Source organism: Thermothelomyces thermophilus, chromosome 2 (assembly GCF_000226095.1).
Source record: "Thermothelomyces thermophilus ATCC 42464 chromosome 2, complete sequence".
NCBI classification, from domain to species: Eukaryota; Fungi; Ascomycota; class Sordariomycetes; order Sordariales; family Chaetomiaceae; genus Thermothelomyces; species Thermothelomyces thermophilus.
The window spans coordinates 4,620,099-4,633,968 of record NC_016473.1 but is presented as its reverse complement, the minus strand read 5'-3'; the positions used below and the strand labels follow the sequence as shown (position 1 = coordinate 4,633,968).

Sequence of the window (13,870 nt, the reverse complement as noted above, 5' to 3'; positions counted from 1 at the left end):
CCGCCGAGGGGATCGCCGTCTCGGCGGCCAAGACGGGATTTTCTTGTCTCCTTCCTGAAGGGTAGACTGGGCTTTCTTGGCCGTCGCCGACGTTGTGGAATGGGGCTCGCTATCATGATAGGAACGGGTTCACTAGTTATCGTCCCTCTCCACAGACAAGGTCGTCTGAGAAGTTTGAGGCCCAGGCTATGTACTGTACAAGTGACACGAGGTGATGTCTCGGGCCGGTGCATATTGCTAACCTCGGCTGCGAGCATCATTTTGCGGGTGTTCTCTGCAAGCGCGACTCGAGGCAGCGGATTGGCATAGAAACTTGAGACTCGGGCCCGCGTGGCCGAGAACCTTGACCTTTTTTTTTTTTTTGTTGGTTCTTTCCAGTAATTATTCTGTAGGCATCATCAGTCCTTCGTTGTCAGTTTAAGCACCCATCTACGCACCCGCCGTGTCGTGCTCTGGCTGCTGCCCATCAATCAATTCTTTCGGGTCAGCCTGGTTCCACACACGCATCTTCCACTGGCATACCATGTATGTATGTACATACATATATAGTCACTGAAGTATACATATCCGCATGTCGGGAACAGTGCACCACCCGGAGTGGCACCATCGCTCAGACGGCTCCCGATTTTTGACGTCACGTTGCCCTGCCAATTCGAAATCCGGTATGTCGAATCCCTTATTGGCCGGAGCACATTTCCGGACTCGATGTCGGCCCGGTTGCCGCTTAGTTAATGTGTGTGTCTGCGTGATTGAAAGGCCGCACTGCGTCTTTTGAAGGGAACGAAGAGAGTATCCGTAGGCACATGTGCACGAACTTGTGGGGTAGCACACAGGTGGGACGGACTGTCAACTCCACTTCCACGGCAGTTGGGGACAAAGCCTGCCAAAAGGGAAACAAACGGTTCGCTGCGGGTCTGGGCCACCTGCTTGTCTTTGTTTCACCGTGCGGCCCGTGGCTCGAAACTTCGAACTCGGCACGGCCACACTCTTACCTTGGCCTTGGCCCCTTGGTATGGTGCTTTGCTGATCACATACGGATTACTCCGTACTCCGTAGTTCGTAGATTTCTGTATTGAGGATGCAACATTGCACTCAACGCACTGTCACGGACATCACAACAGCAGTACACCCGTACAGCCTACAAAATATGGAGACTTCAATATTCTCTGGGACTACTGCTCCATAACGTGCGCAGCATAAGCGATGATGCTGCTAGCTTCTCATCTCTCGACAGAGGATGGGGTGCATGTCGCATAGAACCCTAACCCTGTTTCTTCAATTTGAGCTGCTCCGTATTCGCGCCTCGGATCTGCATGCCTATCCGACATGGAACCCGGCACCGGCACAGGGAGACCTTGCCCGGCCTATCTCCGTCCGGGGCGGTCAAGACGCAGAAAAACTCCTCTATTGTCGACGCAGACATTTAACCATGTCCAGCCCTCTCCGTCGAGTATACCCCTTTAATCCACTACTTGACATATCTACCCGCCACGCCTGGCCAGATATAATCATCGCCAAGGCCGGGCCAGACAAAGGGGGCCACCAACCATGACTACCTCCGGCACTAGTGAACAACGGCCTTCCGACGGCCTACAACCGGCAGACGGCCGAGATCCACAGAGATCCCTTACCCCCGCGGGAAAAGCCCAACCCAGCAAGCCCACGCCCGCATTCTCAGACCCGAACCCTGACGCAGAAAAACGGCCCCGGTCAGCCTCCACCGGTCACCGGATCTCCTCCGACTCGGCTCCGGACACGGACCGGGGTCGGTACCCGGACTCGGTCCATTCCCGACCCGACCTCGAGACGCCGGGTCCGGAACCGGGGTTGGCAGACCACATCTCCGTCGGCGAGCACGCCATCACCCACCAGACCTCCCACATTCCCACCATCCCGGACGAGGTGTACGACCGCTTCCCACCGCACCGCAAGCTGATCATGGTCGCCCTGCTCTCCTTCTGGTACGTCATAGCGACCCCCCTTTTCCGTTCTGTGCTCGTAGGTCCAATCCTACTGGGTGGAGATGTGTGCTTTGTGCGCTCGCCTTCTTCAATTATCTCTAACGTCTCAGATAGCTCGTTTCTATCGCCCGTGTCGAGCACATCGGTCCTGGCCGCCACGCCCGAGGTGGCACGCGAATATGGGACCAATGGAACGGTGATCAACGTGGTGAACGCGGTCTACATGTTCACGATGGGGCTGTCGCCCGTTGTGTGGGGACCGACGAGCGAGGTGTATGGGCGAAGGAGGGTCAGTCTTTCTGGTCTTGAATACTGTTTCCCCTTCTTCCCCCTCCAACCCCCCCTTTTTTTTTTTTTTCCTTTTTCCCCCCTCGGCCGCAGTGATACTGTGGCGATGGGGAAAGGGGCTTGGACGGAGTCACTGGGTGAATAGTTACCGCTGACTACCGCAACAGGTAAACCAGGTGACGGCGATGCTGTTTTTCGCGTGTAGTATTGGGACTGCTTTAGCCCCGAACCTGGCCGCGTTCTTTGTGTTCCGCGTCCTGACCGCATTTGAGGGAACGGCGTTCATCTTGGTCGGGTCAGCTTGTATTGGGTGAGTTCATCCCCCGGGTCACACCTCAGGATCGGAATCATGGACAAGACGCTCACCATCCGCACCTGTCTCTCGGGCCAGCGATATCTACCGTCCGACCGAGCGCGCCACTGCCCTGGGATGGTTTATGTCCGGCACCCTTATTGGCCCGGCCCTGGGCCCTTTCATCGGCGGAATCATCGTCACCTACGCCTCGTGGCGCGTCATCTTCTGGCTGCAGGCGGGCCTGTCCGGGCTCGCCGCGCTCTTCACCTTGACTCCCCTGCTGCCCGAGACCATCCATCACCGCAAGGTGGACGACCTCGAGGGCTACTCGCCGCGGCAGAAGATGACGGTGCTCTGGGGCATGATCAACCCGGTGCGGGTGCTCCGGCTGTTCGTGTACCCGAACCTGGTGACCGCCAGCCTGGCCTCGTCGGCCGTCATCTGGAACATGTACTCGCTGCTCACGCCCATCCGGTACGTGCTGAACCCGCGCTTCCACCTCACGACGCCGATGCAGTCGGGCCTCTTCTACCTCGCCCCGGGCACGGGCTATCTCATGGGCACGCTGGTCGGGGGGCGGTACGCCGACCATGTCGTCAAGAGCTGGATCGCGAAGCGCGACGGGGTCAGGGTGCCCGAGGACCGGCTGCGGTCGGCGGTGCCGTTCATGGGCGTCGTCATTCCGGCTTGTCTGCTGGTGTACGGGTGGGGGGTCGAGAAGGAGGCCGGGGGGATCCCGCTGGCCGTGGTGACGCTGTTTGTGCAGGGCGTCGCGCAGCTGTTCTGCTTCCCGAGCCTGAACACGTACTGCCTCGACGTGATGCAGGGTCGCGGGGCCGAGGTGATTGCGGGAAACTACTTTGTGCGCTACCTCTTTGCATGCGCAGCCACCGCCTGCGTGCTCCCGGCCGTCCAGGGCATCGGCGTCGGCTGGTTCTCGACCGTCAGCGCTCTGTTTCTGATGGGGAGCACCGCGGCTCTCCAGGCGACAATCTGGTGGGGAAAGAGCTGGCGGGACCGGGTGGATAAGCGGCGCAGGGCGAGGAGGCTTGCCAAACAGAGCGTCGCGAGGAAGGAGCTGAGTCGTAGAGCAGACGGGGCATAGCACGGCGTCCGAGCCAGGGAACTAAATTGACGTTCTGCAGCATTATTGATGAGCGCTGAAAGAAGGGGAAGTATAGACACATGTTTTTTTTTTCCTTCGCCGAGCATGTGAGAAAATTATTTGTTAATCATGGTGAAGTTGCTGCGACTCGGTGCAGTTGACTCGAACTTCGGGTTGAAGCCAGTTTTGGGTTTCAGCGGCTAGGCCTTGGATGGCTTGAGGAAGATAGAGGTGTCACAGAGGGGTGTGTGTAATAAATAGTTAAAGCAAAGATGAAACATGCTGAAGACCCGGGGCTTGAGAGGAAACAGGCCAGTTAGTGAGACCTCAGCCCTCTGCGAGCAGGGGTTTATAGATTACCGAGAAGAACTATCCTTACGTTCATACATACAGGCCGCAACGCGGATGTTTGTGCATTTGAGTAGTACAGACGTGCAAGGTTGTTCGGGAGATCGCTGCCTAGCCTCGCCCCTCCCGGCCCAAGGCCCGCGTGGATCTGGTGGGTGGGCTTGAGAGAACGAAGGACAATGCATGTACGGATTACATACAGTACATAACTACAAATACATCCCAAGTGTGCGGAGGTATGTACTGTACATACCTACACCAGGTATTGTAGTGTACAGATATAAATATCGCTACAAGATTGGCTATGAGGGTCCAACATATGCAATACAAAGCGGCCAGGGCTCGGAGGTTTCGGCTGACATCTCCCGGTAACGTTTGGGTTGGTTGGAGATTGTGGCAAAAGCCTTCGGGTGTTGGTGGTGCAATGTTTCATGGTTCAGGCCTCCGGGTTCTGGAACGCGTGGAGTAGTTAACGGTCAAGCTTCAATTCCTTGAAGGTCTTGGCCAATCTTGTGCAGGTACCCATCGGCAGTTGGTGGGGCAGTCGCATCTGGGTTATAATAGGACCCACCTCATGCCACTGTCGACCCAAACTGAAAGTTGTATCTTTCTCAACTCCCACTTCAGCAACGAAAATACACTTGTTACGTTTTAAAGCGAGAGAAGCGATTAGTTGCTGCCTCGGACCACGCCGTCGGGTTTTAGGTGCCATCGCGGTCCCCTACGGATACATTGGTACCCTCGCAACCCTCGGACCATGGATGGCACCTGCTGCTTGCCGCAACTCGGTCAGAGGCCGGGCCAGACTGCCCCGTTATGACCGTGCAGGCCCCCGACGGCCTTCGAGCGATCTGTGAGCCTCCGAACACGGGCCAAGGCATTGTTGACTCGGGGGCGGATTGAGGTCGAGGTCCCCACAGAGCAGTCTTCCCTCTGGTCTTCTCCGGGGTGGCTATGGCCTGTCACGCCTTGTCCAACGGTCTGAACCACGGGCTTGGCCCGGCCTGTATTTGGCAGGCCCTGCCCACAGACAAGTGTCTTGCGCCTCTGTGCATGCTTGTTGCTGCATGCCTGCATGGCCGCCGTCTCTGCTTCTGCGGTCAACAATGCTTCAAATACTTCTCAGGTCTCCTGGCTGCTCGATGCTGTCGGCCGCCCTGTGACGTATTGTGCAGGGCTGGTTGAAATGCCTTGATTTGTCCGTCCTTGTTTTTTGTCTACAACGTTGCTGTTGTTTTCAATACCCGTCTCATAAACAAGCATTCAACCCTCCCGGTGCTTTCCTGCTCTAGTCTCATGTAAGGCAATAGCCAATACACTTGTTCTTAGCTGCTTGTTGCCGGACAGCAAGACAACAGCACATCTGTTCTTCGCTCTCGGCTCGCAGACTTCCACGCGATGGGCCGCCCCTCGTTCATACCCAAAAGCAGTTCATCCCTAACGAGCCTCCTCTCCAATAACGAAAATTCCCTCCTACCGCGCCCAGTGTACCAGAAGCCGAAGATTCGGACGCTGCTGGGCCATTGCTTATATCGGAGGGTCATCCTATGGACTGCCGCGGGCCTAGCCCTTCTCTTCCTCACCCTCAGCTCCGGCAAGCGCGAGCTCCGCAGGGAACGGCTGCTAGATTTGGTACACTCCAAGCCGTATGCGAAGGACACCAGTTACGTCCATGGAGCCAAGGGCATCAAGAACGACCCGGGGGTCGTCGTGGTAGTAGCGGGCTCGGAGAATTCGGAGGAAGGGAGTCCCTCAAACTGGCGCGAAGGCATGCCGCACTGGTTAAAATACAAACAGTGAGCATCCCCCAACCCCAAGTCTTCTCTCGCCGCATGATTTTTTCTAACCCGACAGCCTCGATGGCTTCTTTGTCGGCCTCAAGGCCCTCGTGCCCGCCCGCGAATACAAACCCGAGTACCCCGGACTGCCGGGTGAGAAGTCCCCATACCCGCTCACGATATCCTATACGGGCTTGCCAACACCCACCCCGTATGTGCCTCAGCCGGACTATGAATCGCCCGAGTACAAGGCCCAGTACCACCCAGTCAAACCGTGCTATCTCGACAAAGACAACAAGATTCCCGTTCCCGATCTCTACGCGTACAACGGCGTCGTCCAGGGCCAACCGGAGCCCGTCATTGGCTCCCATGGCCTCCTTGGGCTGAGGGACGATGTTTGCTTCGACAGATTTGGGAGATACGGCCCCTATGGTTTGGGGTACAGCTTCGAGGAAGGAGGTGTGGAAGTCGGTATGGACACAGAGCGGGCGGGGTCTGATGCAGTGTGGGCAAAGACGGGCAAGATAAATTACGACAACATTGATTGGGGAGAGGCGCAGGATTGGTGCTACGAATCCAACAAGGAGCGGTTCGTAGAGTCCGGTGCCCAAACTCAGCCCTCCCCGACCAGATCGACGACGACGAACGCCGAGCGGTCCTCTAGCAGCAGCGGCGGGACCCAAAAGAAGAAGATCCCGCGGACTGCCGTCGTGGTCCGGGCATACACCGGTTTTCAGTGGACGCATCACGCGGTCCTCAACTTCCGCGCCATGATTTCGGAGCTCGCCCTGCGGTCCGGAGGTGAATACACCGTCCACTTCCTCCTTCACGTTCGCGATGACAACGAGGCCATCTGGGCAGATCCGGCGACGGCCCAACGAGTCCTCGACGACAACGTACCAGCCGAGTTCCACAGCATCTGCACGCTCTGGTCGGAGGAACAGATGCGCCTCGTCTATCCCGGGCAGTTCGGCCGCAGCTTCTCCAACCCCAGCGGCGGCGACATACACGGCGTCTACCGCAGCGCGCACATGCCGCTCCAGTACTTCGCCATGAACCATCCGGAGTACGACCACTTCTGGAACTGGGAGCTCGACATGCGCTGGCTCGGCAACTACTACGAGCTCTTTGACCGCCTGGGCACATGGGCCAAGCAGCAATCTCGCGTCGGCGCCTGGGAACGGTCCGCCAAGTACTACATCCCGCGCTACCACGGCGACTGGGCCAACTTCACCGCCCTCGTGCACAACGAGACGCTCGCCAGCGGACGCTCGCCCATCTTCGGCCCCGTCTCCTTCGCCGGCCGCGCGCGTCTGCGCGCCGAGGAGGCCGGCCAGAGCTTCATCCCGCCGTCGTGCGCGACCCGCACCGATCCGGCCTGCGGCGTGGGCGAGGACGCCGACCTCATCACGCTCAACCCGATCTTCGACGCCGAGGACTCGGGCTGGGTGTTCGCGTCGGACGTGACGGGCTACAACACGGCGCTGCCGCCGCCGCCGCGGCGGTGCGCCATCGTGACGGCCTCGCGCCTCAGCCGCCGCCTGCTGGCCGCCATGCACGAGGAGACGTGGCGGCTGCGCCACACCATGTTCAGCGAGATGTTCCCGGCCACCGTGGCGCTGCACCGGGGGCTCAAGGCCGTCTACGCCCCTCACCCGGTCTCGCTCGACCGCCGCTGGGACCTCGCCGCCGTCGACCGCGCCTTCAACGGCGGCCGCGACGGGTCCAGCGGCGGGCGCGGGAGCCCCTTCGACCTGCGCAACGAGCACAACCACAAGGGCACCACCTGGTACTACCACAGCGAGTTCGCGGGCCTGCTGTGGCGCCGCTGGCTCGGCTACGCGCAGTACGACGGCCGCGGGCCCGACGGCGGCCGCTCCGGCGACGGCACCCTCCGCGGGGGCAAGGTCGAGGAGGAGAGGGCGAGCGGGACGGGGAGGATGTGCCTCAGGAGCATGCTGCTGCACCCGATCAAGTGGGAGCATCCGAGTGAGCTAGAGGGTTGGCAACCCTGAACCTTGTTTTTTTCTTTTTTTTAAAAAAAATATGTTTTCTTTTCGAATCTCTTGGTCCCTGCTAAGTTTTTCCCTCATTTTTTGCTCTCTTCTCTGGTTTCGCCCCCTGGTTCCCAGCATTTCACTAGTGGGCTGATGGCGTTGGGATTGGTTTGTGATATTGATCCGCTTGTATCTATGTATGTACAACATGGCAGCTCTTTGGTATTGGGGGGCTTCCGCCGGGGGGGGGGGGGGGAAGGGGGGCCGAGCTGGTGAGTGGTTGTGAAGTTGTTGGGATGGCTGTGTTTCGGGGCCAACAGCCAATGGTTGGCCGACCTCGCTCTTGCTGGTGCGAGCGGCGTTGGTCGAGGCCGGTTTCAGATTCAAGTCCTCACCTTGAAGCGCATTTGTTGTCAGATTGCCAGACGCCAGGGAGAGAGGCATAAACAAATTCGCAAAGGGGTAACTAAAATTATTCGGCTTGCGGAGCCCTTCCCGCTATGGGACCAACGTTTAAGAGGCCATGACCATGTCGCCTTCGTTTCCCTACTTTAGGTTGGACCCCCACGTCTGCCATTGTTTGTAAATTACTACAAACTGGTTTAACTAGTGGGCAATGCCTCGAGAGCAGCGAAACTGCGGTTGCAGTCTTTTGAGTGAAAAGATGATGTGGTATTATTCAATGCAGCTAGAGACCGTTCCGCGGGAACCGTGAAACAGTCCATCTGGAGACAGACTCCTTGCGTCACTCAGCTATCCGATGCTGCTTCTCTCTGAGTTTCCCAGGGTCATCTCTACTGAAGCGGGATGAAACCGCGGGGTATTGCACTCTTGCGTGGGTGTGCGGGTGTGCGGACGCGGGGGAACCTTTTTTTTATCAAGCGCTGACATTTGTTCAGCCCTGCCACTAGTGCAGTCCGTACTGAACCAAGCAAAACTCTGATGCTGCACACAACCTGGAAATGCTATTTGCGTTGTTTCGGAGCTCTTGGGGAAAATCACCGAGTTCGCATCTTGACCAGGCACCCACACCCGGTTCTCCAAGATTCAGATGTCAGTGGTGAAAAGCAGCAGAGAAAGCTCATAGGCATCCGAGGACATTGAAACATTGAAAAGGTGCTTCGTCATAGTGGACCCAACTGGTCTGGTCAGTGCCGCGTTACATCCGCAGCGTCATGGTCCACAATGCGAGCAATCCACCTTTGGAGGGACCCAGAAGCCTGGCATGACGACAGCAGGGACACTGCATGGGTAAAGCTGCCGATAGGGTATGTAGGCATGAAGAGATCGAACAACTTACCCCTAAACAGAAAAGGGACAGTGGCTTGCTTCGGGACTTTCATAAACCGTAACTGATCGCTTCAGGGTCCTGACACCCAACCGTGAGGCCGGAATGGATTTGTTGTCCGTGAAGCTGTGTAACACAGACGGGACCAATAGGCCGGAGTCAAGAAATCGGAGATCTGCATGCAACCCGGAAATCGTAAATCGTCCATTGGAGGACATCGTGAATTTCGCCACGGCACTCCATTGTTCGAAGAACTACGGAGTATACTAGATAGTATTACCTTTTTGCCCAAAGAACCTTCGAGGTTGCTCGCACAGAAACGCCAACAAGTTATTGTCTCATTTTTTTTCTTTCCTTTTCAAAGTCGCACGCGAATGGTTTGCCAGAAACCCATCCCCTATCCCGCGAGCGGTCACCTAACCACGCCCCCCAGTTCCATCTGAAGCTCGGCAAAGCGCAGCACCAACGGCCACGGCCAGACCAACAACAACACCCACACTCGCTCCCGAAGAGGCGCATTGTATGTACACCACCCCACCAGAAAGAGTTATCAACGCTATTTCGCCAGAGTTGATCCCCATTGCTGCTACCAGGAAACGCTAGCTACGTCCTTCTTTTTTGGGAGTGTTCTCGTGATCACGCCCCAGTTTCAATCGCTACCCTGGTCGATTCTGTTGCGGTAGGTGGCACCCTGCGGGCCCCCCAACCCGGGGCCGGTACGAGCAAGCCGATAGTTAATTAGATTATACACCGAATCGAGATGAGACAAGTTCTCCCAACAACAACGCCACAGGCCCTCTCCAACAGACAATCTATCCCTTCCTCAGCTCTACAACCCAAGGAGCAGCAGCATCACGCAGACCCGCCTCTGACCATCTCTCGCCCGACAAGCAAACTGACCGAGTCCCCTGACAGACCCGCCATAGCACGACCACAGACCGATAGCTCTTTCAAGCTTCCCTCGAGTACATACGTCTGCTTACTGATTGCTTCCTCTTATCCGGCCGAGCTTTGTTCACGATGCCCCTCAATCCGCATACCGAAATGGCGGGTCCAACACCCCCGCCTTCGGGCGTGCAGAAGAAGCGCGGGTCAACCGATGACACGCCGAACGTATACGACGACGCGCGAACCTACTATACCGCCGAGGAGCGTCACAGGAACAACCGCGCCGGCCCACGGACGCGCACGTATTCTCAGGTAGGCAGCGTTGGGGGCGATCCTGGAAGGTGGATAGTTGCTGATGTGAGATGTGCAACAGAATAGTTTGCTGAGGCAGATGGAGCGTTTGGTGGTGCCCGAACCATACAGACGCGGGAGTCATGGTAAGAAGCATTGTTGGGCTTGCTCGCGGCCAAATCTCCGCTGACACTTATCCCCCTTTCCAGACGAGTCGACGATTCCGCATTCCCGTCGTTTCCTGATCCAAGTCGAGCCGACCCTCCAGAGCTTGCAGCAGCAGGAAGATACCGACCAAAACATGCAGATTACGATTGAAGACTCCGGGCCCAAAGTGAGTTGGTGGCTGCGAACAAACTGAACAGGTGGCGCCGGACAGGCCGGCTAACAAAGGATGTGTGCACAGGTTCTTACTCTCCGCACGGCAGCATCCAATGGCTATAACCGCTTCGACATTCGCGGCACCTACATGCTGTCCAACCTGTTGCAAGAGCTGTCCCTCGCCAAAGAGTATGGTCGTAAGCAGATCATCCTCGACGAGGCGAGGCTCAACGAGAACCCCGTCAACCGGCTGTCGCGCTTGATCCGGGACCATTTCTGGGAGGGCTTGACAAGGCGCATCGACGCCTCGAGCATCGAGGTCGCCGCCCGGGACCCCAAGGACTGGACTGACGATCCTCGCCCGCGCATCTACGTGCCCCGAGGCGCCCCCGAGCAGTACGAGTACTACACCAAGCTGGCAGAGGAGAGACCGGAGATACGGCTGGACGTGCAGCTTCTCCCGGAGAAGATCACGCCCGAGTATGTCCGGGATATCAACTCCAAGCCCGGGCTGCTAGCCGTGGATATGGAGGAAGTGACGGACCCGAAGACGGGGGCCAAGACGCTCAGAGGCCGGCCGTTTGTCGTTCCCGGCGGACGGTTCAACGAGCTGTACGGCTGGGACAGCTACATGGAGTCGCTCGGGTTGCTGATCCACGACAAGGTCGACCTGGCCAAGTCGATGGTCCTCAACTTCTGCTTCTGCATCAAGCATTACGGCAAGATCCTCAACGCCACGCGGTCGTACTACCTCTGCCGGTCGCAGCCTCCCTTCCTGACGGATATGGCCCTCCGCGTATACGACAAGATCAAGCACGAGCCGGGCGCGATTGACTTCTTGCGGACCGCCATCCTCGCGGCCATCAAGGAATATCACAGCGTCTGGGTGGCCGAGCCCCGGCTCGACCCCGTCACCGGTCTCTCCCGATACCGGCCCGAAGGACTCGGCGTTCCGCCCGAGACGGAAGCCGGCCACTTTGTCCACATCCTGGATCCCTACGTCAAGAAGCATGGCATGACGTTCAACGAGTTTGTCGAGGCTTACAACTCGGGCAAGCTCAAGGAGCCCGAGCTGGACACCTACTTCATGCACGACCGCGCGGTGCGCGAGTCGGGCCACGACACCACGTACCGATTCGAGGGCGTGTGCGCCGACCTGGCCACCATCGACCTCAACTCGCTGCTCTTCAAGTACGAGACGGACATTGCGCGCACCATCCGCAACGTGTTTGGCGACAAGCTCGTCGTGCCCGCCGAGTACTGCGTCGGCAACATGGAGCCCGACCACGTGGAGACGTCGGCCATCTGGGACCGCCGCGCCAAGCGCCGGAAGCTGGCCATTGACAAGTACCTCTGGAACGAGGCCGAGGGCATGTACTTTGACTACGACACGGCCAAGCGCACCCAGTGTACCTACGAGAGCGCCACCACCTTCTGGGCCCTCTGGGCCGGCGTCAGCAGCCCCAAGCAGGCCGCCGCCATGGTTACCAAGGCGCTGCCGCGCTTCGAGGCCTTTGGCGGCCTGCTCTCGGGCACCAAGGAGAGCCGCGGCGAGGTCGGCCTCGAGCGTCCCAATCGCCAGTGGGATTATCCCTATGGCTGGGCACCGCAGCAGATGCTGGCCTGGACGGGGCTGTACCGGTACAGCTTCACTGATGAGGCCGAGCGGCTGGCGTACAAGTGGTTGTTCATGATCACCAAGGCCTTTGTCGACTTCAACGGCGTCGTGGTCGAGAAATATGACGTTACGCGGCCGATCGACCCGCACCGCGTGGATGCCGAGTACGGTAACCAGGGGCTAGACTTTAAAGGTGTTGCCAAGGAGGGGTAAGTTACCAGAGTTGTGTTTCAGGGCGATCAAGAAGAGGAGGGGAACAAAAGACATGGCGGTTAGCTAACCATGTGTGACAGATTCGGCTGGGTCAACGCCAGCTACATATACGGCTTGCAAATTGTCAACGCCCACATGCGCCGCGCGCTGGGCACGCTGACCCCTTACGAGACCTTTGTCAAGGCGGTGGAGGAGAATCGGGCCAAGGCTCTTGCGGAGCTGGTTTGATCCCGCCAGGCGAAGCCCCCCCGTGAGGGCGAAGGGTTTCGTTCTTCATCGTACACCGCTAGGCGCCGGCCGGCGTTTCGGGACGTGGATGTTCTCGTCTTTCTGATTAAAATTTTTTCTTGGGAAAGATGAAAGATTTATTTTTTTGGTCTAGGTACCCTAGACCTAGCTTAGCTCGATGCATATTTCTGGGACGACTGCAAGGTTGGGGATGTGCTTCAAGGAAACGGCGAAGAGGGATGGGCAGGATGCTTCTCCTACTACTACTTACTACTCTAGATAAAGGGGGTCAAGGCGGGTTTGGGGCTGAAGACGGGGGAGAGCGAGAAAGGTTTGAGGTAGCTAGGCAGGCCACGGGCCTCCCCTTCCTTACCTTAGGGATCTCGGTAGTGTTACATAGACATTGATAAGGAATGTCCGACTCGGCTCGGCGTTCCAGTAATTATGTATTTAGTTTATCTTGCAAAGGGTGTTTCCCGGAACAGGTTTCAGCTACTGCCGCTCTTTGTGTTTATGTTGGTTTGGCTCGCAGACGCCAACTTAATGCCCGGATGGGTCGCCGTGAATGCAAAAATCAAAATAAGGTTAAATTATGTTGTCCCTCCCTGTCATTCCGGTCACACTCTAGACACTTTCCGGTCACCTTCCGGTCACCTTCCGGTCACCTTCCGGAATCCACTTTTCCGGGGTTTTGGTGAACCGACAGCGCCGAAGCCAACCGCTGCAGTGGGTAGTTAACGTTAGTTTTGACGAGTCCTGTATGTACTGTACATACAGTACATATATACAGTACAGATTACATACAGGAGTCAAAAGAGTGCCTCATATTATTAGAATGAACTTTGGCCAAGCCGAAAACGCATGCCAAGCGCGAAATCTTGCTTTCTCCACGCTGCATGTGCTGCCCCGCAGTAGTGTACTAGACATGCCCCTCCGAAAATTTTCCCCGCCTCGTTCCCATATATTGGAGGGCTTCGCAATCCGTCCTTCGGCAACAGAGAACCACTCTAACTTTAGAAAATAAAAAAATGGAAGCATTTCTGGATTTCCTTTGCCACCGCTTATCATCATCACCTTTGGCTCTCCTTCCGCGACGGTGAAATACAATTCGTCATCCGTGCGGGCTGCCTGTCCTGCCTTATTTAGTCTCTCTTTCCCGATCTCCACTTCCTACCTTTTCCAAGAGCCAGGGTAGTGTGTCAAAAGTCAACAGCGTGAAGAGGGCTTGAAAGTGTGAAAGCGTGCCCCTGC

General features: G+C 57.4%; 3 protein-coding genes across 3 annotated transcripts; all 3 read left to right on the top strand.

The window, feature by feature from the left end:
* Positions 1-1,827: 1,827 nt before the first annotated feature.
* On the top strand, positions 1,828-3,577 carry MYCTH_64869 (uncharacterized protein; the record flags this gene model as incomplete). The annotated part of the gene is made up of 4 exons (XM_003662148.1): positions 1,828-1,961; positions 2,076-2,250; positions 2,417-2,559; positions 2,641-3,577. Coding segments are annotated over exons 1-4 (1,278 nt in total), but the record flags the coding sequence as incomplete, so codon positions are not given.
* Positions 3,578-5,235: 1,658 nt separating this feature from the next.
* On the top strand, positions 5,236-8,017 carry MYCTH_2302520 (uncharacterized protein). The gene is made up of 2 exons (XM_003662147.1): positions 5,236-5,793; positions 5,852-8,017. Exons 1-2 carry the CDS (start codon positions 5,396-5,398, stop codon positions 7,788-7,790), a joined length of 2,337 nt encoding a protein of 778 aa, XP_003662195.1. The 5' UTR covers positions 5,236-5,395; the 3' UTR covers positions 7,791-8,017.
* Positions 8,018-9,258: 1,241 nt separating this feature from the next.
* MYCTH_2302517 (glycoside hydrolase family 37 protein) lies at positions 9,259-13,099 on the top strand. The gene is made up of 8 exons (XM_003662146.1): positions 9,259-9,437; positions 9,494-9,580; positions 9,629-9,739; positions 9,976-10,260; positions 10,322-10,385; positions 10,449-10,573; positions 10,646-12,387; positions 12,472-13,099. The coding sequence occupies exons 4-8, from the start codon at positions 10,105-10,107 to the stop codon at positions 12,617-12,619; spliced, it is 2,235 nt and encodes a 744-aa protein (XP_003662194.1). The 5' UTR covers positions 9,259-9,437; positions 9,494-9,580; positions 9,629-9,739; positions 9,976-10,104; the 3' UTR covers positions 12,620-13,099.
* The last annotated feature ends 771 nt before the right edge of the window (positions 13,100-13,870 follow it).

Excerpts from the sequence above, each read along its gene's own strand:
- MYCTH_2302520 (XM_003662147.1), top strand. The coding sequence starts at position 5,396 with ATGGGCCGCCCCTCGTTCATACCCAAAAGCAGTTCATCCCTAACGAGC. Across the intron at positions 5,794-5,851 it reads CACTGGTTAAAATACAAACA|CCTCGATGGCTTCTTTGTCG; the intron begins GTGAGCATCCCC and ends CTAACCCGACAG.
- MYCTH_2302517 (XM_003662146.1), top strand. The coding sequence starts at position 10,105 with ATGGCGGGTCCAACACCCCCGCCTTCGGGCGTGCAGAAGAAGCGCGGG. Across the intron at positions 10,574-10,645 it reads TTGAAGACTCCGGGCCCAAA|GTTCTTACTCTCCGCACGGC; the intron begins GTGAGTTGGTGG and ends ATGTGTGCACAG. Across the intron at positions 12,388-12,471 it reads AAAGGTGTTGCCAAGGAGGG|ATTCGGCTGGGTCAACGCCA; the intron begins GTAAGTTACCAG and ends CATGTGTGACAG.